This window comes from Schistocerca gregaria, chromosome 3 (genome assembly GCF_023897955.1).
Source record: "Schistocerca gregaria isolate iqSchGreg1 chromosome 3, iqSchGreg1.2, whole genome shotgun sequence".
In the NCBI taxonomy this organism is placed as follows: Eukaryota; Metazoa; Arthropoda; class Insecta; order Orthoptera; family Acrididae; genus Schistocerca; species Schistocerca gregaria.
The window spans coordinates 390,687,397-390,714,548 of record NC_064922.1 but is presented as its reverse complement, the minus strand read 5'-3'; the positions used below and the strand labels follow the sequence as shown (position 1 = coordinate 390,714,548).

Below are 27,152 nucleotides of genomic sequence, written 5' to 3'. Positions count from 1 at the left end.
AGAAAAGACTTCATAACACTTAAGTTTATATTCAATGTTAATAGGTCTTTCTTCTCCAGAAACACTTTTCTTGCCATTGCCAGTCAACATTTTAGGTCCTCTCTTCTTCGACCATCATAGTTAATTTGCTACCCCAGGTAGCAGAATTCAACTACTACTTTTAGAGTCTCATTACGTAAACTAATTTTCTCAACATTACATGTTCTAATTCGACTACATTTTATTGTCCTTGTTTTGCTTTTTGTTGATATTCATCTTGTGTCCTCCTTTCAAGACATTGAGCAGTATATTCAGCTACTCTTCTAAGTCCTTTGCTGTCTCTGACAGAATTACAATTTCACCGGCAGAATTTTTATTTCTTCTCTGTGGACTTTAATTACTATCCCAAATTTTTTTGGTTTGCTTTTCTGCTTGCTCAAGATGCAGATTGAAAATATCGGAGAATGGCTACAACCCTGTCTCACTCCCTTCTCAACTACTCCTTCCCTTTCATGTATCTTGATTCTTATAACTGCCGTCTGGTTTCTGTACAGGTTGTAAATAACCTTTTGCTCTCTGTATTTTACCCTGGCTACCTTCAGGATTTCAAAGGGAGTATTCTAGTCAACATTGTCAAAAGCTTTCTCTAAGTATACAAATGCTACAAATGTAGGTTTGCTTTTCCTTAACCTATCTTCTAAGATAAGTCGTAGGGGCAGTGGTGCCTCGCGTGTTCCTGCATATCTCCTTAATCTAAACTGATCCTTCGGGAGATCCACTTCTACCATGTTTTTCATTCTTTTGTACATTTATATCAGTAGATTCATTCTGCATTTGAATTCAAATGATGCTTCTCTAAATTTTTGCAGTAGTGTTTCATGAAAATATCATCGTATTCCCTTCAGAGATTCCCATTTGAGTTCTCAAAATATCTCTGTAATACCCAAATTTTAATTGAATCTAATGATAATGATTCTAGCAGCCCACCTCTGAATTGCTTCACTGTCTTTCTGTAAACTGACCTTATGTGGATACCGAACACTCTAGCAGCACTCAAGAATGGGTCGCAGTAGTGCTCTCTGAGTGGTCACCTTTACAGTTAAACACACTCTCCTCCTACAATTCTCCCAATAAACTGAAGTCAATCATTCACCCCCCCCCCCCTTACTACTATCCTTATGTGCTGAAGGAGGGCTCTTTTATAATTGTAACAGTATATAGGTCCCCTTCAGGAAACTTTCATTTATTCCTGGAAAACTTGGATGCTTTGTTGTTCTATCTGTCAGATAGGGGAAAGCAATTTATTTGTGGGGACTTCAGTGTTGATTCACTGAAAGCGTATAATAGGAAGAATGACCTGGAAGTCTTGCTCGGTTCTTTCAATTTGACATCTGTCAGTAATTTAAAATATAACTTATTTCATGATATACTTGTAAGAGAATTTGAAAACTGTTTCCCCAAGAAAGTAGTTAAATCTAATTATAAGAAACCACCCAAAAAACCTTGACTTACTAAAGGAATCAAAATATCTTGTAACCACAAAAGGGAACTGTATCTAAGAAGAAAGAGTAACGACCCAGAAACAGCCAAATATTATAAAAAAAGGGGATACGTCTGATGTCAACAACTACCGCCCACTCTCTCTTCTGACTGCCTTATCCAAAATTCTTAAAAAAGTAATCTATTGTAGAGTAGCTTCAAACATTTGTAAAAATCAAGTTTTAACAAAATGTCAGTTTGGTTTCCAGAAAGGTTTTTCAACGGAAAATGCTATATAAAATAGAAAAAAACTTCCACATGGGAAAAATATATTAAAAACAAAGATTCCAAGACTTACCAAGCGGGAAAGCGCTGGTAGACAGGCACAATAAATAAAACACACAAACACACACACAGAATTTCTAGCTTTCGCAACCGACGGTTGCTTCTTCAGGAAAGAGGGAAGGAGAGGGAAAGACGAAAGGATGTGGTTTTTAAGGGAGAGGGTAAGGAGTCATTCCAATCCCGGAAGCTGAAAGACTTACCTTGGGGGGGAAAAAGGACAGGTATACACTCGCACGCGCGAGACACAGACACAAGCAGACATTTTCAAATGCTATATATATACTTTCACTAATGAAATAGTAAATGCTCTGAGTAACCAGAAGTCACCCATTGGGATTTTTTGTGATCTATGAAAGGCTTTTGATTGTGTAAATCATGGAATACTTCTAGATAATCTCAAGTACTGTGGTATGAATGGGACAGTGCTCAAATGGTTTAAATCATATGTAACTGTAAGAGTGCAGGAAATTGAAGTAAGCAGTTCACATAATATGCAAAAAAATGGTGATTTCTCAAACCGGTGAACAATCAAGAATGGGGTGCCACAATGTTAGGTCTTGGGTCCTCTGCTGTTCTTAATATTTATTAATGACTCGCCATTCTATATTCACGAAGATACAAAGCTGGTACTTTTTGTCGATGATACAAGTATAGCCATCACACCCAACAGACAAAAATTAACTGGTGAAATTGTAAACGATGTTTTTCTGAAAATCATTAAGTGGTTCTCTGCAAAGGGGCTCACATTAAACTTTGACAAAACACAGTATATACATTTCCACACAGTAAACGGAATGACACCATTAATAAATATAGACTTTGATCAGAAATCGGTAGCTAAGGTAGAATATTCAAAATTTTTAGGTGCATGCATTGATGAGGGATTGAATTGGAAAAAACACACTGAGGATCTGCTGGAATGTTTGAGTTCAGCTACTTATGCTGTTAGGGTCATTGCAAATTTTGGCGATATACATCTGAGTAAATTAGCTTACCACACGTATTTTCATTCTCTGCTTTCGTATGGCATCATATTCTGGGGTAACTCATCATTGTGTAAAAGAGTGTTCATTGCACAAAAGCGTGTAATCAGAATAATTGCTGAAGTTCATCCAAGATTATCCTGCAGGCACTTATTTAAAGAGCTAGAGATCTTCACTGTAGCCTCACAATATATATATTCACTTACGAAATTTGTTATTAACAATCCGGACGAATTCAAAAGTAATAGCATTTTACATTACTACAACACTAGGAGAAAGGATGATCTTCACTGCTCAAAGTTAACTCTAACTTTGGCTCAGGAGGGGGTAAATTATGCTGCCACAAAAGTCTTTGGTCACTTACCTAATAGCATCAAAAGTCTGACAGATAGCTATATAGCATTTACCAGGAAATTAAAAGAATTTCTTAATGGCAACTCCTTCTACTCATTAGATGAATTTTTGGATGTAGTAAGTGGGTAATTTCCCCAGCCCACAAAAAAAAGTGTCGTGTAATATTTTGTGTAATGTAATATCTTGTGTAGACACCTTTTGTTAACCTGACCCTTTCCACATCATTAAAAAGTGTCGTATTCATGATCTGTGGAACAAGTACTAATCTAATCTAATCTAATCTTGTCCCATTTCATACTGTTTTGTAGTGTTGTACCTCGATATTTAACTGATGTGTCTGTGTCAAGTACACACTACTAATGCCGTATTCGAACAGTATGGGATTGTTTTCCCCACTAATCAGCATCAACTTATATTTTTCTACATTTAGAGCAAGATGCCATTCATCACAGTTACAAGAAATTCTGTTCGCTATCTTGTATCCTAAGGTCACTCGGTGACAACACCCCCCATACAACCCAGCATCATCAGCAAACAGTCGCAGATTGCTGGACGCCCTGTCCAACAAATCATTTATGTATGTGGAGAATAATACGGGTCCTATCATATCTTTGTTAAAAGTATGAAGTGGGGCACTGTGTCAAATGCTGTCCGGAAATCTGGGAATATGGGATCTGCATATTGGCCTTCATCCATGGTTCTCAGGATATCGTGAGAAAAGGGCATGTTGATTTTTGCATGAATGATTCTTTCTGAAACTGATGCTTATTTGTAGACGGAAGCTTTTCCATCTCAAGAAAATTTATTATGTGTTACCCATCAGACCATAGATGCACATCTTGAACACCAATGGCCCCACAACACTGATAATTTGTAGTTCCTTTAAAATTATGTGCTAAGAAATACATTAAGTCTGATCCTGTTCTAAATTAGGTTTAGACATTTACGCTTTGGTTTACTGGAGGTGTAATTCACATTAAGTACTGTGAAAATCCCAGGACAGATCACTGACTGAGTGCTTGGCCATTACAGTAGATTGACATTTCATCCATCCAGCCAGCCATTCATTCATTTATGATGTACCATAGATCTTGTTATTAAAGAAAATCTTCAGTGATGTGGAATGAAGCATAGTGTACATTAACAAAGAAAGCTGCTATTAGGAACTACTTCTGTACCCAATATTAGTAGTTAACTATCACAAAACAGCTTTATACTATTTTATGTATGAAAAATGAACATATAGAAATAGAAGGAGGGTTGCTACTGGAAAAAGCTACTATTTCCTCAGCTATACCAAATAGCTGGTGTCCATCAACTGCTTATTGCTTAAGATTCCCCGTGATCACTCTGATGTTTGTCAAAGACAGCTTCATCTGTATTTTGTAAGAATAATGTGCCGTTTATTCCAAGACTTACCAAGCGGGAAAGCGCCGGCAGACAGGCACATGAACAAAACACACAAACACACACACAGAATTACGAGCTTTCGCAACTGGCAGTTGCTTCGTCAGGAAGGAAGGAAGGAGAGGGAAAAATGAAAGGATGTGGGTTTTAAGGGAGAGGGTAAGGAGTCATTCCAATCCCGGGAGCGGAAAAACTTCCCTTAGGGGGGGAAAAAAAAAAGGACAGGTGTACACTCGCGCGCACACACACACACACACACACACACACACACACACACACACACACACACATATCCATCTGCACATACACAGACACAAGCAGACCTGCTTGTGTCTGTGTATGTGCAGATGGATATGTGTGTGTGTGTGTGTGTGTGTGTGTGTGTGTGTGTGTGTGTGTGTGTGTGTGTGCGCGAGTGTACACCTGTCCTTTTTTTTTTCCCCCTAAGGGAAGTTTTTCCGCTCCCGGGATTGGAATGACTCCTTACCCTCTCCCTTAAAACCCACATCCTTTCATTTTTCCCTCTCCTTCCTTCCTTCCTGACGAAGCAACTGCCAGTTGCGAAAGCTCGTAATTCTGTGTGTGTGTTTGTGTGTTTTGTTCATGTGCCTGTCTGCCGGCGCTTTCCCGCTTGGTAAGTCTTGGAATCTTTGTTTGTAATATATTTTTCCCATGTGGAAGTTTCTTTCTGTTTTATATATATATATATATATATATATATATATATATATATATATATATATATATATATATATATAGAGCAGAGGTGAAAGAGGAATCATTGTAGTGATGATATGGGCTGCAAATGTGAAATCCAGTGACATAAGCGACATAGAAAGACAAGCAGCCTGGAAAAGAGCATTTTGGAAATAGCAAAGTTGTTCACATACTATTGTGAGCACCTACAGAAATTGTTTGAACAGTAGTAGAATCACAAGTAGGTGACACAGTATTGAGTGTCCACTGTCTCATCACAGAATGTGAAGGTTGCAGATTTTCCCACTCCGTGGATAGGCAGCAACAATCTGTGCCAGATCTGACATCAGAGTACAATGCTGGTGTAGGAATAAATGTTTTGGAGCACTGTGTTCGGTACACATTTTTTGATCATGGACTTCTGCAGAATATGACCCCTTTTGTGTTCGCATGTTGACCTAGTGTCATCAATTACAATTGCAGTGGGCATGGTATTATCCAGATTGTACTATGGCTCAATGAAAATGTGTCTGTCACTTGAGTGATGAATCTTGTTTATTGTTATAGCAGGTCAAAGCCCCTGTAATAGTCCAGCAAACAGCTGCTCAAAGCACACACTGCTTTATCAGTGCAGGCCAATGGGGAGAATATTTTTGTATACTTCTATGGCACCTGTGGTAGTAACTAAAGGCATGGTCACAGCTGTGGACAACATTAACATCATTGTGGACTATGTACAGCCCCTTTACTTTTTATGTCTTTCTAAGGGTGATGGCATCTTTCAGGATGGTAACTGTTCATGTTATAAGGCCGGAATAGTGTTATAATTGTTTGAGAAGATTGTAGTGAATTCACTTTAATGGTTTGGCCACCAGATTCACCGCAATTGTGCTCCATGTCCATAGACATACCATACTGATGCCACGTACCTGTGGAAAACACTCAAGGACTTACCGTATCTGTGCCACATGTAATTACTACTGTATTGCATTCCAAAGGTGGACCAACAAGTTATGAAGCAAGAGGCCATAATGTTTTGGTTCATTACTGTATCTTGTCTCACTCAGCAAATATATGCCCCACCTCACATTAATTTCCACAGCTACCTAGCTAACATTGGTCATAAACTGTTTTATCCTAATATCCCTTTTCTGCGTCGACTTTAGAAGTCTCTGACCAGGAATTAGAGAAATATATTTCACATCAGCTATTAACGAATTTGTCTAAATGTTTTCCATATATACTGTTCTGTATTGTGGTGCGAGTTACTCAGTGGTATCCTCTTAGAAACAGTTAAATATTTCATCTCAATCTCAGACTTGTAAACAAACTCACTCAGTAGTGTTGTGTACACTTTTTTGTTCAAGTTACTAAGTTTCATAATACTCTGGATCTATATGGCTTTCCTTGTGAGCTTTCAGAAATATTCAAAATTGAGCTATGTTGATGAGAAGCCGACAATCACTTTTTATATGTATGATCAGAGCAGAATAATCTAGATATGTGTGTCCTGATACCACATAGTATTAATGTAATGTTTGCATGTGTCATTTACTGTGAGCTCAAATCCACACGAGTGAGTAATGTTTTCACAGTTCATCACTGGCAACAGCACGTAACACCTACCAAGCCTCATAGTTGTGGAAGTTCCTAGCAGATAAAAATTGTGTGCTGGACGGGGTCTCAAATCTGAACATGTATCTTTGCAGACAGTGTTCTGACTGACTAAGCTATCCATGTGCAATGACTTATGACTCACCTTGACAGCTTCAGTTTTCCGACTCTACCTGCTGTTTTCCATAACCTGTCTGCAGAAGCTCTGTTGTATACTTTTGTTGGACTAGCAATGGCACAGGAAGGGCATTGTGAAGAATGCATAGAACCAGCCTAGGGTTTGCTTTGCGCAAAGTTGTGTAGTAGAAAATTGGTATGCAACTTGCAGATGCATACAATTTTATCTCTGTTTGGAAATTATTATGTACACTTAGTCTTATAGATGTGTTAGTTGGCTCATATACTTTTAGCAGATGATACACCAACTACCATCTCCAACTTGTTGTGTTTGTAGTACCACATACGTTATACAAACACTCTTTCCCACTTTGTATTCCCCTGAACAGAGGCGATTCTAGAAAGCGGTCAAGGGGGAGGGGGGGAGGGGGGGGGGGAGGATGGAATATCGCTTGACAAAAGGTGAGATGGGGTCCTCCACCGACAAATTGGTAAAATTTGGTGTTGCTTAAAGTAGGTTTTGGTAACTGTTTTGGAGTTCAGGGTAAAAACGTGTCTACAGAATGTGTGTGCCCAGGACAATAATATGATTTGACCCAGCTGTCAGGCGACAAGTTTTTGGCTGGGGTCGGCAATTTGAGTGTGGGTAGGCGTACCCGGCATATTTATCTTTCTTGATTATTGTAAGTGGTACTCCTACATTAATATACATCCAGTGTATATTAATGAATAATCAGACGCCCATTTTTAGTTAAATGATATTTATTGGTTTAGATAGTAAGCTATTTGCTGCTCTTATTCTTTTGTTAAAATGTGTTCGAAATAAATTGCAACCTACACTGCTACATAATTATAAAAAAAAGATTGAACCTGTTGAAGTAATAGATTCGCTATTTCTGAAGTAATTTTATCCAGTGTAATATCATACTCCATTGGAAGGGGGGGGGCTATAGCCTCTGTAGCCCTCCCCCCCCCCCCCCCCCCCCTTGTCACTGCCCCTTCTCCTGAATAACTGCTTTCTTTTTTCCTCCCTGTTTTTCCTTTCTGTAATAACCTTTTTGTTATATTCTGTGCTCCTCTTAGTTTGCTTCGTTATGATTTCAGGAGACCATTTCCTGATGCTATGTTGCCTTGTCGAGTACTGAAGCTTACTTGTTGCCTTCTTTAGTTTTGTATGGTTCACAAATTTTACATATTTGACTTACCACATTCCCATTCTGTTTTAAGTTTTTCTTATTTGACTTCCACAGAAAGATTATGTTTTAAAGAAATTTAACAAACCATTGTTCACATATTGGTAGGTGACTCATTCTGTCCCTGGTTGTCAGTGCAGGTAAGTACCAAAATTGGTTGTAGTTTGATAATAATTGATTGAGCTTTCATGTTTCAATTTGTGGTATATTTAAAGTGGTCAATTTTACAAGTATCCAGCTTTCAACAATGAACAGTTTGCTTCATCACTCGAAACATTAACTATTTCATAGTTACTTTTCTTTTCTTTCTCATGTCTGCCCAGTATAAGTTTATATTTTGGACCAAAATCCCACAGACACTCTGATTTTTATACTGCTGTCCATTAAAATTAAAACACCATGAAGACATCATGCTTGTACTGTAAACATTGATCAAAGCAGGAAATGTATCTTTCGGAAATGTGACCAAACCACACAAGTATTTCAGCCCCAACACATTCAGTATACTTTTATAGGATAATTTTTTGTATGAAGCAGAAGGTGTGTAACATGGAAACAGAATCCAAATTATAAGACTTTATTAATAATTCATTGTGTAATGCGGAAAAGTGATGATACAGTACTATTACTTTACATTACTGTTGTATTACAGAATACTTTAGTTAGACTCAACAATGAGGTGACTTTTAACACAAAGATGTACAGCACTGACAGTGCTATTGAGTGGCACAACTTTAAGAAAAGAGGTGAGACACTGTGGGTGTGGACATCAGTATGCACCGCTCTGTACAACAGTGAACAAGTTAGCACAATGTTGGTAAATCAAAGGAAATGGTTCATTCATGAGTGCTCTGTTTATTGGCATTTCTCGTTTTACATAATTATTGACGTATGCAGGCACACACTGGAACACTATTGCACACCCGCGAATACTGCTGCAATCTGCACAGCTTAAGAGATGGATGTTCTGTTAAACAGTGGTTTTACCCAGCAAGGTCAAGCATTCCAAAGAAATGAACTACCTGCATTATTTTCTGCCAGTTTCAACTAACTAGTAGCACTTTTAAGTGATAACATGATGTTGAAAGAAAAGCATGTTTCACTAACACTTAATGAAAAAAGTAAAGCAATTTAGGTGAGTGAGAGAGAGAGAGAGAGAGAGAGAGAGAGAGAGAGAGAGAGAGAGAGAGTAAAGTGGACAGGAAATGAAAATTTTAACAAGGTAGTGTAAGAATGGTTCATAAGCACATGGGCAAAAAATTTACCTATGTCTGGCCACATATTGCTGAGTGAAGCTCTAAAAGTCACTAAATAGCTTGGAAATATGCAGCTTAAGACATACACAGGTTGGCTGGACAGTTTCAGAGCTAGGCACTACATCATGTGGAATGAAGTGTGGGGAAACCAAGGATGTGCAGGGCAGTGTAGCAACAGAATACAATACTGTACATCCTAATTGCAAATTATGACCCAAAAGATGTGTCCCGTGCCCGTGAAATGGGACTGTTTTATCACGTACTGCCTTCAAAATCTCTAGCAATTAGAGCTGAAAAGTGCACTGACAGAAAAATGCCGAAGGAAAGACTCACTGTACTGCTGTGTGGAAACATGTTAGGTGAAATGGACAAGCCACTGGTGATTCGAAAGGTGACAAAATCATAGACATCGGTACACTTCCAGCCACGTGGTGAAGCAATAAAAAGTTGTGGGTGGTGATTGGTCTTATGGAAGAATGGCTGGGCTCTTTAAATAAAAAAAAAAGAAAAGAAATTTCCAACTTCTCCTTTACCTAGACAATGGAATGTGCTTCACAAAAGTGAAATTGACTTGGTCCCTGCCAGTTTCAACCAACCTCACACAACCCATGGATCAGGGGATTATTTACACATTCAAGTCCCATAATAGGTGATTATTGAGTGTTGAAGAAATCAAAAGTGCTTTTGCTCGTGCATGCTCAGTTTCAATCCTGGGTGCAGTAAATGGGATTGGCTTGTCAATAAGAGAAATGATGCCAGAAGCTTCAATAAAGTGGGATTGGAGGTCAAGAACGAGACACTTTTGTGGCTATCAAAGCTCGAGAAAATACGGCAGCAATGATGTCGCTGAGTTAATTAAAATACAAAACATATCATGTAGTGCTGACGACTACCTTCAAAGCGTTGTCTTCTTGTCAACTCACTCGCATTTTACTTCACAACAGATTTTGCAGAAAGCTGCAACACAGATGATCAAGAAGAAAAGGAAGAATAAGAAGAAGAAGAAGAACAGGTAGTGACGCAAAATGATGCCCCTAGAAAAATTAATATGGTACGCCTGAAGAACCTATTGTGTGCATAAACGGTATTATGCAATTTGTAGCACACACATTCTCCAAAGCTGTAGGAACTGTTGTATAGGGGAAGGGGAATTGAATAGGGAAGTCAAATATGTGTACCTCCTTGATATGTGGCAACAAAAGTGAAGTGTAAAGCAAATAAATGCAGGAATAATATGTATGTACAACAACCATAAACAAATTTAGAGTAAAAATACAGAAATAGCATATTATTTATCAGTTAGTGTAATTTCTAGTGTTCTGTTGTAGAATACACAGTAAACGAACATCTTACTGTGTGGGAGTGAAGAAGGTATGTAAATATATGCATAATTACCAATTTATGCTTTTGTGCATGATACTGGACATAATTTATGTGGCCTAGTGAGTTTTGTGTAATCCGGAAATTTGTCCAATTTAGAATATTATTTTAGTCCAAGCAATTCTGTTCGTAGCAAATTGTACTGTGTATGCAAATAATAAGGATTTCCATGCAACTGCATGAAGTAGATAGCAATAATACTATGTACATTATGTATACAAATAAAGTTTGTGCAGTGAGTTTCTCATTCAGCAATCACGTTTCAATGTTGTATGTTTTTGAGAAGATAGTGTTGTGCCATGTGTAAGAAATAGAAACATCCACCAGCATATATTAAAATTTGGCAGTGGCAGAATCATGGTCTGTTGAGACAGTGGTTTATGTTTCCACGATATTGCTGTTCGTATTAATTGAGTCCTATGACTGTATGTGAATGTGTAAGTGAAAGGTTCAACAGTTCAATACTCAATGTTGTGCAGGATTTCAGTAGCCCCACATGACTAGTGCCCAAGGAGATGAACATATTTTTCGCTTACCCATGCAGGATCGTATAGCCCTATCATGAACCACGAATCAGGAAATGGGCTTGTTTACAACAAGACAAGATCAACACAGATAGTGCGACGCTATTTGGAGCACCATGGCTTGTCAGCACAATCACCATTGTTGGTGGAACCACACCATCTTTCCGCATAAGAGTCAGTAGTGTGTACAGCTTTCCTGTTGTGATGCGGTACACATCACATTTTTTGAATAAGAGTCCAATGCACAGAACAAATTCACCATTAATATCAGTGGATACAGCAGTTTTGATGAATGTTTCCTTGTGTGAAAGCTTCAAAAAGAATTAATTTTAGCACATTCCATTTCTTATCATCAAATGGGCCCAGCATTTGGTGTGATGGTATGAGATACCAATTAGAACATGCCGCTGTCACATCTGGTTCACATAAGTGGTGTTAGAAAGTTGGCATTGCATTTCTGGTATGTTTAGACTGGTGGTTTTACCCTATCTTAGAGGTCTCCATGACACTATCTTCCAACAAGATACTGCAAGACTGCGTGTTGCCCATGCTGTTTCGACATATCTTGATACGGAGAGTGTTTGACTGTTGCCCTGGCCAGCATTTTCTCTTGATTTTTACCCATTAAAAACAACTGACCACAGGTTACTAAGTGACTGTCATGCCATCATTCGCCAGCCATTCTTATCGATTAACTCTCAGCATATAGGTAAAGCAGCACTGAATAATGTACATTCGTGTGTCATCCGAGCTCAGTTCAACTCAGTGCCTAGTCAGATTAGAACCATTGTTTTGTCAGAGATGGTAGCTGCATATACTTCATTTCACACCTTTTATGCCTCCGAGTCGTGTATATACTAGATCATGCATTCTTCCCTCCATAATGTGTACACACAAGAAGTCATTTGTTGTCATTCCTGGTTTTGCAATTTTAATGTTCAGCATTGTACAGATACTGTATATGTGGTGGGCTACAACAATATATAGAGAACACTATGCTTTTGTTGTAAACCCAGAAGTCTCATGAATGTTCTATTAAATCAGTTGTTATAGCTTAGCAGTTTATATTCATTTCTATATTCTTGTCACTCTGTACCTCTTCTGTTTGATGAGTAATGATTTATTCTCATATACATGTTATTTTGTAAGAAGTAAGTGTAGCTTGATCGATTAAAGATGACACTAGTTTAAGCAATCTCCCATTACTAGTGATAAAATGCAGATTACAGAATGCAGTGCAGATGGGGAAAAAATAGAAATCACATATAACATTTCTAACTTACCAAGTTCAAAAAAAAAAAAAGATCAGAAATCAGTGCTGTTTCATTTCTTGACAGCAATTGTTGCCTGTAAAGAATTATTTTCTCAAGGAGAGCCAATAAACCAGCCTGGCAGGCTAAAAAAAGGAGGGAGAAGATTAGTTTGTTGTTGTGGCTTGTATGAGTGGTGCTGCTTTTGCATTGCAACTCTTGTCACAGTTACTGTATGTTAATATCTGTTTGATGAATGAAAATATCTGCATGGTTCTCAATGAAGTTATTTCCTGGATCTAATCTGTGCAACTTTTTTCTCTTGAGACTGACAATTCACTTACAAGGATGCCATTCTGGAACTGCATGAAAATTCACTTAAAATGACACTACTGTGAGGTTATACAGAACATTAAACAGGCTGGGAACAATTCAGATATCTGAGACCTTCTAAGAAGGATGGCACCATGTAGTTTTGTATAAGGGCTATTTTGAGGGTAACAATTTGTATTTGTACTTTAAATTGTATAAGAACCTTGCAAAATAGTAGTCTGAGATCACAGACTTTGTTCATACCCTCACTGAGACCATTGTAGAAAACATGAGTCAAGCCTTCCATATCATACGTTACGGTTTGCCTCCCCTTTCTTCACTACAGGTGGATTCCTCTTGACCTTGAGTATGTGGTATCTGCCCCTCTTTTCCAATAATCCCCAAGTTATCCCACCTTTATCTCCCTGAGTAAAGAACTGACAGTTCCAAAAGCTAGATACTGTTTATTCTTCTGTTAATTGTATGTATTGGTGATACTTAAAAAAAATTTACTTTATGAAGATAAATACAAGCCAGCCATTGTGTGTTATTGTAATTTTGTAAAGTGTATGTTATGTCAGTAAAAGTATACAGACATTAATCTGAAATTGTAGTTGAAATATGTGCATTGGTCAGTTAGATATGGCAGTACCTATTAGATGTTTGATACATTATTCAGTTTTGTAACAGTCTCTGTTCTCTCTCTGCTACAATTGCAGTTAAAAAAAGAAAGCTTTGTAGGATATAGGTACTCATACTTAATGGTGGCCTACAAACTACAAATAGAGATAAGTTTCTTAACCTTCAACGTTGCACCACTATCATTCCCAAATCGCTAACCTTCCGACTGTCGAAAAACCAGTAGTTCGTCAACTAAAATGTGATGCTGACCTTATAATCCTACCTGCTGAAAAAGGCTCTACCACTATTGTTTTGAACTGCTAGGATTATGTGGCAGAAGGACTCTGCCAGCTGTCAGGCACATTCATCTACACCTACAAACCCTGTCACAGTAACCACATGCCAGAAATCCAGTCTCTTCTCAAATCCTTAGGCCCATCCTAGAACCTCTCCCCGGAATCCATCTCTCACCTGGAGTCCATCCTTCTCCCCACCCCTACCCCCCCCCCCCCACTCCTTCGTTCAACATGCTTCTTGAAGTGGCTGCCACAACCTACCATCCTATATAAAAGATAGCAGCCATTTCCTCCACTGACTCTCCATAGTTCGTCTTCCTTTACCACATGGTGCCCTGCTCATCACTATTGATGCCACCCCCATTTGGCACTAACATACCTAATGCCCATGGCCTTGCTGCTATTGAACACAACCTTTCCCATTGCCTGACAGATTCCAAACCTACAACCTCCTTCATAGTCGCCATGACCAACTGTATACTCAACCACAATTACTTCTCCTTTGAAGTCATCACCTACAAGGAAATCCAGGATATGGTTGTGGGCACCCACATGGCATAATCCTATGCCAACCTATTGATGGGGCATCATCTAGAGGAATCCTTTTTGACCACCCAGGCTCCCAAATCCCTCACCTGGTTCAGATTCATTGATGACATCTTCTTGGTCTGGATCGAGTGATGCAGACACGCTATCCACAGTCCTCCATAACCTCAACACTTTCTCCTCCATTTTTCTCACCTGGTCTTCCTCAACCCAACAAGCCACCTTCCTTGATGTTGACCTCCACCTCAAAGATGGCTACATATGAGTACCTCCATCCATATCAAACCTCCCAACCACCAGCAATACCTCCATTTCGACACCTACTCTTCATTACGGGCCAAGAAGTCCCTTCCATACAGTCTAGCCATCTGTGGCCCTCGCATCAATAGTGACAAGCAGTCCCTGTCAAAATATACAAAAGGTCTCACTGCAGTCTTCTCAGACCATACTTGCTCTCCCAACTTTGTAGGTCTGGAGCAACTACATCACATTTATTGGCAGGTTTTAGACTTCCTCTTGTTGTGCCCTGAAATGAGGAATGTACTACCCACTGTCCTTCCCACACCTTCCACAGTGGTATTCCGCTGCCCACCAAATGTACACAATATTCTGGTCCAGTCATACACAACCCCCATTCCCATCCCCTTGCCATATGTCTCATATCCCTGTAATAGACCTAGATGCAAGACCTGTCCCATGCATCATCCCACCACCACCACCACCACCACCACCACCACCACCACCACCACCACCACCTACTCCATTCCAGTCACAAGCATCACCTGTCCCATCAAAGGCAGGGCTACTTGTGAAACTAGTCATGTGATCTGCAAGTTAAGTTGCAACCACTGTGCTGCATTCTTCGTGGGTACGACAACTAACAGGCTGTCTGTCCGCATGAATCGCAACTGACAAACTGTGACCAAGAAACAGCGCCAGCATCCTGTTGCTGAGCATGGAGCCTAACACTACGTTCTTCATTTAAATGACTGCTTCACATCCTGTGCCATCTGGGTCCTTCCCAACACCAGCTTTTCTGAATTTCTCAGGTGGGAACACTCCTTACAATATATCCTAAGTTCCCATAATCCTCCTGGCTTCAACCTTCATTATTGTCTTTTATCCACCTATCCCATTAACCTGTTCCCATTCCAGCACTACACAGCCCTATAACCCGCCAATGTACCCATAGTCTTTTTACCCTTTCTTTTCTGCATCCCCTCTCTTCCCCCGCCCTCTGTCTAAACTCCCGACTACACTTAACTGCCCTACCCTCTTCCTACCCCGTTCCTGCCATCATGCGCTGCTGCTCATAGTCTGGCCTCAGCAGCCAGAAACTGCAGTTGTGTGTGTGTGTGTGTGTGTGTGTGTGTGTGTGTGTGTTGTCTATTCTGATGAAGGCCTGTTTGGCTGAAAGCTTTGTTTGACTGTCTTTTTGTTGTGTCTGTCTATGCCCCAGCAGCTCCACTATGTAGTGATTGGCAACTATCCTTTTCATAATGTTGTGAAATAGAGATAGCATTAATTCAAGCCTTTTGATCTGGCATAAAGTGTACATTTAAGAACATATGGTAAAAATTAACTTCTATAACTTCCCTATGCCCAGAATACCACTCCATTAACACCGACCTCAGGGAAGATCAGTTTGGATTCCGTAGAAATGTTGGAACACGTGAGGCAATACTGACCCTACGACTTATCTTAGAAGCTAGATTAAGGAAGGGCAAACCTACGTTTCTAGCATTTGTAGACTTAGAGAAAGCTTTTGACAATGTTGACTGGAATACTCTCTTTAAAATTCTGCAGGTGGCAGGGGTAAAATACAGGTAGCGAAAGGCTATTTACAATTTGTACAGAAACCAGATGGCAGTTATAAGAGTCGAGGGACATGAAAGGGAAGCAGTGGTGGGGAAGGGAGTGAGACGGGACTGTAGTCTATCCCCGATGTTATTCAATCTGTATATTGAGCAAGCAGTGAAGGAAACAAAAAAAAAAATCGGAATAGGTATTAAAGTCCATGGAGAAGAAATAAAAACTTTGAGGTTCGCCGATGACATCGTAATTCTGTCAGAGACAGCAAAGGACTTGGAAGAGCAGCTAAACGGAATGGATAGTGTCTTGAAAGGAGGATATAAAATGACCATCAACAAAAGCAAAACGAGGATAATGGAATGTAGTCGAATTAAGTCGGGTTCTGCTGAGGGAATTAGATTAGGAAGTGAGACACTTAAAGTAGTAAAGGAGTTTTGCTATTTGGGGAGCAAAATAACTGATGATGGTCGAAGTAGAGAGGATATAAAATGTAGACTGGCAATGGCAAGAAAAGCGTTTCTGAAGAAGAGAAGTTTGTTAACATCGAGTATAGATTTAAGTGTCAGGAAGTCATTTCTGAAAGTATTTGTGTGGAGTGTAGCCATGTATGGAAGTGAATCATGGACGATAAATAGTTTGGACAAGAAGAGAATAGAAGCTTTCGAAATGTGGTGCTACAGAAGAATGCTGAAGATTAGATGGGTAGATCACATAACTAATGAGGAAGTATTGAATCGGATTGGGGAGAAGAGAAGTTTGTGGCACAACTTGACCAGAAGAAGGGATCGGTTGGTAGGACATGTTCTGAGGCATCAAGGGATCACCAATTTAGTATTGGAGGGCAGCGCGGAGGGTAAAAATCGTAGAGGGAGACCAAGAAATGACTACACTAAGCAGATTCAGAAGGATGTAGGTTGCAGTAGGTACTGGGAGATGAAGAAGCTTACACAGGATAGAGTAGCATGGAGAGCTGCATCAAACCAGTTTCAGGACTGAAGACCACAACAACAACATATTTAAAAGAAAACAGCTCATTTATATCTATATTCTTCGATTGAGCAAACTTATTCTCAGACTGCTCTTCAGTGGCAGTAAATGGTGAAAGACTAGCATCGCTTGCTCTCAGAACTTAAGTATTTATTATATGAATATTTTACATCATATTACAATTAATTTAGCTTTTCATATTTGTAAAATACTATAGTGTCTCTCCATACTGTAAACTGTGTAACATAGTGCCTATGACTTATTGGTTATGTATAAGTAAGAGTCAGCTGCTTCACCATGGAACAAAAGCTTGATTTTCTTGTGCCAGATTTTGTGTGTGTGTGTGTGTGTGTGTGTGAGAGAGAGAGAGAGAGAGAGAGAGAGAGAGAGAGAGAGCAATACTTGTTTGTTTGAAATATTTTTGCGGGCATGTTTCACAGTGATTTTAATGATCCAGCCTCACCAACAATTTATATTGTCTTATCTTCTTAAATATGGTGTCCTGTTGGAGTAATGCAGATTGACTGGCAAAACTGGTGACAGGAAGAAATAAAACAGACATTTTTTCACACTTGCAAAATGGAATTGTAAATTGTCATCTATCTTTTTACATCTTTTGTCTGTATCGCTTTTCAGAAAATATTAATCTTTATTTTTTTTATAAATAAAAGTAAAAGGCCTGTATTTTTAGCTAAAGGTTCTTATCAGATAATGTAACTAGTTGCTGATATTGGCAGCCTAAATATGCCATAGTCTTAATTCCTTGTGAATGCAAGTGTAGTCTGCATGTTCCATGTAATAGATGCCATTGTACTCTTCAACAGTCTTGTCAGATGGTGTCCAAATACTTTTGATTATATAATATAGTAATACAGTGGAACCCCTATTTTACATTTTTGTTCTGTCCAGACTTAAAAAGTACAAAACTGAGGAAAATGCAGAATTGAGGAAAATGTTAAAACCTCCCAAAATCTGAGCAAAAACACATGTAATTGACATATATGATTAAAAATCACAGTCATCTCCAATATATTGTATAAAATCTGTATAAGTGAAGGAAATTAAGAGTACATAACCATGTTTATACAATAATTTGTGATAATGAATTTCATTAGAGTGTAACAGCAAGTAAAAACTTGTCAAAAAACTGAGATTGGTATCTGGATACAAGGTAATCGAGCTATTTTCTGGCATGCTATGACCATAGATGATAAACCGAAACATGCATTTTTGAGAGATCTCTCTCTTGTGCTCATCCACAATTAGCAAATATTGATGAACATCATGAATTAAAACAAAAATATTGCAGCAGCTAAGCATAAATGCAGACATGTGCTTAGTGACAAAATTCGTCACCATTCCTGTTATTGTTTAATGCCTTTCTCATGAGCCTCACTTCAGGTACTTGCCACCGTCAGAATGTTATTTTAAGCTTGACGAGAGAAACAGATACTTGAAAAAAAAAAAAAAATGAGTTTACTTCCCAAATTGACATTACAAGCTTATTAGAAGTCAGCTCAGTGAATTTCTGCACAATGTGTAAAGTGTAAATTTGGAAGACAGTTCAGCACTGGAGTTTTACTTCATGCTCTCAGTGCTGCCAATTTTTACTGTCTACAGTGTGTGGTGCAAAGTACATATGTGAGCAGTCTATGTAATTCTTGGAACTGTAGAGATTAAATAGGATTAGATTCAGTTTTTGTTCCATAGACCCAAGAAATGAGATTATTCTGTGCACGTGGAACATGTCAGATAGTATAACATAAAAACATAAAATGTTTGAATAGAATGCTTACGACCCTGATCATTTGTCAGGAGACTGTCAAAATAGATGTATACAATGCGGTAAACTGGAGCAGCTAATATTTACAGAATTAACACGCTGTCAGAATGAAAGACTGTTATGTACTGTTAATAAATTTATCATATACAAAATACCTAATCTTGACTGTTGTGTCAGATTTGAACACAGAAGTTTTCAAAATGTGCTACTCTGCCGTAGCAATCATGTGCACAAAAAGTGTATTTTCAGCACTTCACAGAATGCCTTCGCTCCTGTCTGCACTCCCATCATTAAAGGGCCACTACCCTTCTGCACACATCCAGCAGGCAAGCTCATTTTACGTTAGTGTCGTTTGATGCCTGCTCTGGCTATTGGGTGACTTAACAAGTTGCCAGCCAGTAAAAGCTCACTAGCCGAAAATGCTCGATGTTTCCTTGATTATGACCAAGCATGTTCTTCGAGACTCAATTTTTGAATTTAAAAGGATGACGATTTATATTGTTGCTGAATACAGTAAATTGGAAATACGTGCCAAAAGATGAGACTGGCGCAAGGAAAGATGACAGCTGGTCCCCTTCGTCACGCATTGGCTGGTTATGCAACACTTCGTGCTCTGGAACACTTTGTGCCAGCTGCCTTGTTTTTCCATTGCTGCTGCAATCTAGCAGTAGTTGTATTCTAATTGCATGGTGAAGCAAAACATTGCAAGTTGTGTTGGCAATACCAATTGTGGATTATGTCAGAATTTCCTCTCTCACTTGTCCCCTCTCTGCAATGACTCACCATCACCACCTGTGGAGCAACCCGTCGGTCTTTTGTCAGTAGGAAGAAAACAGGATCAAGTAAAGTGAAGCGTCAAGTTAGAACTTCGAATTGAGATAAACATTACTAGGAAGAAACGTAAAATCGGGGAATTTTTAGCATTGATCTTATGGATTTTTCATAAGGGCTGCGAATTTATGATGTAGAATGGCAAAAAACGTAAAATAGGAAAATGTAAAATAGAAGTTCCACAGTAGTGTGATGAAACAAATAGCATTTAATTTACTTGTCATTGATTGTGTCGGCCTTATGTATTTCTGTGTACTTTAATGGCACCGAGTAAGACTATTGTAGATTGTAATCATTGTAATAGATTTTCTTATTTTCTCTGCATTGACTACAAAACTGAATTTTAATTTTCAGGGATTTTATTAGAACATTAGCACATTTCAACAAACCTCTTATAGCAGGTGTTAATGGTGCAGCAGTTGGTTTGGGTGTAACAATGCTACCTTTTTTCGACATGGTGATTGCAAGTGATAAAGCAACATTCTACACACCATATGCTAAACTTGGACAAGTACCTGAGGGTGGAGCCACAATGACATTCCAATACATGTTTGGAAATTGTTTGGTAAGTAACAGTTAACTCACTTTAAGATTATTTTCATACTTTGTCTGTTAGTAGTGACTGACTGGTCACTTTTCTGCAGAAGTGTAAAAGTTTTCTTCTCTTGAAATTTTTTACTGAATAGCAGAATAAGAATGTTTGTCCCTTCACAATGAAGGTGCTGACCTAGTCAAATAAAAGCTTTTCCCAACATTATAGAGAAGGTTTTTTGGCAATATTTAGTCTACTACTGTATACATGCACTCAGTTTTTGACAATATAATGTAATTAAATAGATAAAAAAATCTACTCACTAAGTGGCAGCACAACACACACGTCCTGTTGACAGGACGCATTGCCCAAAATCTAGCCTCCCACATTAAAGATACCAACCACTTCCTTCACTGATTCTTCATCATGCCCACCCATTTACCTCCTGTATCCCTACTAATCACAGTTGACAACACTTCTTCACTGTTGACACCTCTTCCTTGTACACCAACATCCCTCATGATGATGGTCTTGCCGCTGTTGAACCTGTCCCAACATCCTTCAGACACCAAACCCACTAACTCATTCCTCATACACCTTATTAACTTTATTCTAACAAACAATTACTTATCCTTTGGAGGGAAGATATACAAACGAATCCAAGACACAGCCGTGGTCACCTGCATGGCACCTTCTTACGCCAAACTGTCTGTGGGCCATCTAGACGAAGTCTCCCACAACACAAACCCCTGGTCTGGATCAGGTTCATTGATGATATCTCCATGATCTTGACCCAGGGCCAGGATATCCTGTCTTCATTCCTTCAGAACCACAACACTTCTCTCCCATACAGTTCATTTGGGCCTGCTCAACCGAGCGTGCAACCTTCCTGGACATTGACCACCTCTTCTCTGATGGCTCCATCCAGACCCCTGTCCACATTAAAGCCACAGCTGTCATCCCCTCCACACAAAAAAATCAGCCCCTTACAGGATTGCCACACGGGAATGGTGTATCAGCAGGGACGGGAGCTTACTTGCTCAAAAGCCTTCAAAGACAGACACTATCCCTGAGACCCAGCCCACAGACAGATACCCCATGCCATATTTACACACTATAATCCTCCCACCACTCTCAAGAACCAGCTACAGAGGAATGACCCCATCACCACCCGATGCTACCGTGGGCTGGAACAACTACCACATCCTTCAGGGCTTTGACTATTTATCATCATGCCCTGAAATTAGGGACATAAATCCCAAGATCTTTCCCACCCTTTCTAAAGTGGTGTTCCATTGCCTACTTAACCACCACAATATCCTAGTCCATCCCTACACCACCATATCTCTGTAGAAGACCCAGGCACAAGACCTGCCCAATCTACCCACTCAACACTTTGTCATCCATTCCTGTCAAGGCTTATCCTACCCCACCAGAGGTTGGGCAGCCTGTAAAAGCATCCATGCCATATACTAGCTCTGCTACAATCATTGAACAGATACATAATAAATTTCAAGGGCTGATTCACAACCTGGGCCATCTGGACTCTCCAATCCACTACCAGTTTTTCTGAACTTTACAGATCCATTCTCCACTCCCATAACGTTCCGGGCCTCTGTCTATGACAACCTACTGTCCCTACACCTCCACTCAACTGTTCCTGCCCCCTCTTTCCAGTCACCTCCTCACAAGTCACCTCCTCACTCCTACAGTGTGTGCTGCTTTGTGCCAGTGTATTAAGTGGTCTTTTCCCTGTCTCTGCTCCTATCCTTTCTGATCCCTATGTTTTCCCCTTACCCTCCCTTCCCCATAGCCTCCTGACACTGCATCTGGCAGCCCTGTATGGCACCTCTAGTCCCTCCTGCAAGCTTCACCAGGCAGTGCTGATTCCTCTTTCCCCACTCGTACCCTGCTATACTTCCCCTTTCTTTTCCCTGCCCTGGATTGTTGCTCACATTCAATGTGTTTCTGCTGCAGTCTGGCCGAAGTGCCCAGAGGTAGTGGTGGTGTGCTTGCTTGTATGAATGTGAATGTGTTTCTCTTTTCTGATGATTGCTTTGGCCGAAAGCTTACATATAAACAGTCTTTTCATCGTGCATGTCTGCAACTCAGTGTCATCTTTATGGTGAGTAGCAATCTGTGCTCCTCATAATGTTGTTGTTATTCCAACCTTGACTTTCTATTGTTTAATTTTATCATGCAGCAACACTGATACCGATCTGGTATCCCCCCCCCCCCCCCCACACACACACAGTTTCTAAGGGCAGGAATCCAGTTTCCAATGTTATTTCATAATTTTTTTCAGACAAGTGAGCTGCTGTTTGGGTGTCGCAGAATAACAGCCAGTGAAGCTTTGCACTTCGGCCTAGTGACGCGCATTTTATGGCCTGACCGTTTCCAAGAGGAGCTGATTCCTATTGTTCGGGGGGTTTCAGCTCAATCAACCCAGGTAATTTTTGTAATTTTTGGTACATCAGTGCCAGGTGTTGCAAATTTAATCAATCTTAACAAAAGGATCTTGCCTTTGTTAAGTATCCATTGTTAAATGAAATTGCAAGATAGTGTTTCTTTGTGATTTTTTAACAACTCGTCTGAGCATCAGTGTTCTACAGGGTACGTTCCGAAAGTAATGCAATTGAATTTCCCGCGCCGCTCCTAGTAGTCGGAGTGGGAGCGGGCCACATGGAGTAGGTGGGGGGGACGCTAAGCTTTGCCGCGAAACCGGTTTCAGTGCTCTCCGAGCTGTGGAAGCGGCAGGACGTCTGTTATTGTAAACCTCTGCGCGCCGACCGTGTCACGGAAAAAATGGAATCGACGATCGAGCAACGTTACGCGATTAAGTTTTGTGCTAAACTGAACAAATCTTTTGAGGAGACTAACAAAATGATTCGTGAGGCTTACGGGGACTCTGCTCTGTCCTACTCACAAGTTTCGAGGTGGTTAAAGGCCTTTAAGGAAGGCCGGGAAGAGGTTCACGACGAACAACGCTCTGGGCGGCCGTCAACCAGCAAAACCGACAACAATGTGGCTCGCGTGCGACAACTGTTGGACTCTGACCGTCGATTGAGTATCAGGATGGTTGCCAATGAACTGAACTTGTCGTCTACTGTTGTTTTTCGCATTGTTACTGAAGATTTAGCGATGAGGAAAGTGTGCGCCAAGCTCGTGCCCAAGGTGTTGTCAGACGACGAAAAGACCAACCGAGCGGAAATTTCAAGTGAACTTTTGCAACGTGTTGAAATTGAACCTGATTATTTTGACAACGTCATCACTGGTGATGAAACCTGGGTTTTTGAATACGACCCAGAAACAAAACGCCAAAGCTCTGAGTGGCACACTGATCAGTCCCCCAACCCAAAAAGGCAAGAATGAGCAAATCAAAAGTGAAAACAATGCTCATTGTCTTTTTTGACAGCAAAGGAGTGGTCCATAAGGAGTTTGTTCCTCAAGGACAGACAGTTAACGCTGCCTACTACGTGGATGTGCTGGAAAGACTCTGCAAAAGGGTCGTCAGGACGAGAAAGGACATCTCCGCTACCTGGTAACTCCATCACGACAACGCGCCTTGCCACAACGCGCTACGAGTCCGCGAGTTCCTGGCCAAACACCAGGTGCCAACGCTGCCCCACCCCCCCTATAGTCCTGACCTCGCCCCAGCTGACTTCTTTTTGTTTCCTAGGATTAAGTCAGCCCTGAAAGGAACCCGTTTTTCGTCCATAGACGATATCCAATCCGCCGTGACGAAGACCTTGCGAGAGGTCCCAGAAGACGCCTTCCAGGGCGCGTACCGGTCATGGCAGAGTCGCTGGAAAAAATGTGTAGAGGCCCAAGGACAGTACTTTGAAGAATTTTAAGTGTTTGTGCAAATCTGTTCAATAAATTACTTTAAAAAAAATAATTGCATTACTTTCGGAACGCACCCTGCATATGGCTTGTGCAATCTTTTAAATTTTTTTCAGTCACTCTTGGTGCCATCTTCATTGTGAGACTAACAGGGAAAATACCACAGCTTGAATGGCTAAAACTGAATAAAAATAATTTTAAAATGAGGTGTTACTGTTCTACGATCTGTGAACATCATTTATCTGTAAAACTCTGCATTTGTGCCAATCAATGATTGCAGGTTAGCTAATCTAAAGACTACAGAATCACAAGTCACTGAAGATACAATACAGAGTAACAGACAGTTATGGCCAACAGGTTCACAAAAGTCATAAATGAGGTATTTTATCTTGAAAAAAAGTTAAACTGTATGTCAAAATTTGCAGCACTTAGTCACATTTCTCAAAATAGAAATTGCTGTGTTGTCATATGTTCATCCCTTATTGTTGTCAAATTGCAAATGTGGAATTTCAGGCAAGTGATTAAAGTGCAGAGGAATGGAAAGGCTCGTGGCAAAGATCTGGAAAATGTGGTTGCTTTGTCGTTTGATATTGAATATCTGCAGTGCCAGTACAGCAAATATGATGTAGTATGTTCACTGTTGTCTTAATCATACTGTTCTGTTCCATTGTATTTTAATCACTACACTGAAACTCCACCTTTAACCTTCCATGATGAATAAGGGAAAAATGTAGGACAACACGTGAACTTCTGTTTTGGGAAACATATCTTAAGCTGAATAATACCCTATTTATGACTCTTGTGAATCTGTTGGTCATATTTTGCTGCTAAACCGTTTTGTTTCTCCAGCAATTTGTGGTTCTGTATCTTTTAGATTAGTTAATTTTCAAACATCATTTGTTTACAAATGCAGATTTTTACACATAAATGTTTTTACTTGAAATGTAATTTAAAGTCCTTTTCATTCAACTTCAGCTGCAGTATTTTCTTTCTTATTTTCGCTGGAGATGCATGGTCAGCATTCGATAACTGTATAATTAAATTTAATGGTCAAAATCAATAATTCTCTAACATATGTGGATCCAAATATCAGGTGCTCAGTGCATTGTAAATAAGTTCTAAGAGACTAAAGAAGAGAGAGAGAACACACATACATAACAAAGGTAGCACAGCAGGTGCATAAAATACCTGATCAAGAAAATTTCTCTTCAACAGGACCTTGGTACAAATATCAGACTATTGGTTGCAGATAAAAAATTTGTTTTTATTAGGAGTTGTGGAAGTGTACCTGACAGTGACACCAAGAAAGAAGTACATCTACACATTTGAAACATTTAGATCCAATCATTCACCAAAAAATTAAGAAGTTAAGAGGAAGGAAATGAATGGCATACAAAATGGCATCTGCATTGGATAGTTTAGGGAATCGTTTGGAAACCATGAATAACTCTTCGTGTGTCTGAATACCCTTCTCTGGAAATAATATTCAGTGCCTTAACTATTATACCACCTCGGTTGGTGAACACTGTAAAGAGTGATCAAAAATTTTCATAAGCACTACGTACATCATGTTAGTTACGTAGAACCACTAATTAGACAGTAAATGACTTTATTGAGAATGGCTATTGTCCATAACAAATTATCAAGTCTCCAAAGAAATTCCTTGTGTGAAAATCTCCATTCACTTTGCAGATCAATCCTTATATGTGATTAATTCAGGATCTATGAGAAGCTAAGTATTTTCAAGTTTTTGAAAAATGCTGTATTGGGTTCTTAGGTTTTATTTTATGGAACAGACTTGCAGAAAAAGATGATTCAAATATTTTGTTGCGCAGTGGTTGGCACTACATTGGAATTTTTGTATAACACAGTCATCACAAAATAGTGGCATATAACTGCTAATGATGTAAGAAGAAATTCCCCCCCCCCCCCTCCTCCTCCTCCTCCTCCTCCTCCTCCTCCTCCTCCTTTCTCTCTCTCTCTCTCTCTCTCTCTCTCTCTCTCTCTCTCTCTCTCTCACACACACACACACACAGTATTCCTTTTAGAATGGCATTTTACTCATTCTTGTGGAGGGAGATTTAATTTGTAGGGAGCTTGACACATCACTCCCATCCTGCTACTTACCAGAAAATTAGTGGAGTTGTTGAATAGTTGAGGAACACTATTAAAAAAATATAGAGAACTGGCATTTGAAGTTGACTGTGGGGCGATTCTGTTGCCTCCAACATACATTGCTTGTAAGAATCATGAACATAAGATATGAGAAATTAGGGCTCATACGGAGGCATATAGATAGTAATTTTTCCCTTGTTGTATTTGTTAGTGGAACAGGAAAGGAAATGTCTAGTAGTGGTACAGGGTACCCTCTGCTAGGTGCCGTAAGGTGAACTGCAAAGAATTGATGTAGGTGTGGATGTAGATGTAGGTAGTAAGTAGAAGTGGTCTTGTAATGTAGAAATCGTGTGCTGTACTTCAGAGTGGAGAATTTGATAGCTTAGAAAAAAAAGAGGACGAATTTTTTAGCTATGCTGTACATACCATTTGGCGTACTATGTGCCTATGATTTCTGTATTATATTCCCATCAAAGACCTTCTGTGTTGGAGAAGGCACTTACCATATTTCACAACTGAGTATTTTTATTCAGCCGAAGTTGTTACAAAGACCTTAGTTGGCATGATAGAGTAGTAGTTTGTAATGTGTTAAAAAAAGCACATTTTTTATCTTTCCAGAAGTTGAATTACAGTGTAGAAATAATTTCCTAACACAGATATACTTAATGTGTATTTAAAGTGATTTTTATTTTCTATTTTAGCTTTAATTCATACAACTTGTGCTCAAATATTTACTTGTTTAATAACAAAAACAATCAATTATTGATAAAATTATGTAATTGTATAGATAAAAATATACTCATTGAGTGGCAGAAGAACACACACGTAAGACTATTGTGGCTGGCCTGAAGAAGACACATTTAGTTTGAAAACTAGATAGTGTCAGTTTTATGTGCA

The 27,152-nt window shown here is 39.5% G+C and overlaps 1 protein-coding gene across 4 annotated transcripts in view; it reads left to right on the top strand.

Annotated features, from left to right (window-relative positions):
* LOC126355957 (uncharacterized) overlaps positions 1–27,152 on the top strand; it is a 93,689-nt gene that overhangs the window by 31,752 nt on the left and 34,785 nt on the right. For all 4 annotated transcript variants that reach the window (XM_050006547.1, XM_050006549.1, XM_050006548.1 and 1 more), the window contains 2 exons: positions 20,120–20,330; positions 22,603–22,746. In XM_050006547.1, the coding sequence (XP_049862504.1) occupies positions 20,120–20,330; positions 22,603–22,746 (355 nt within the window). The remainder of the gene's footprint in view (positions 1–20,119; positions 20,331–22,602; positions 22,747–27,152) is intronic.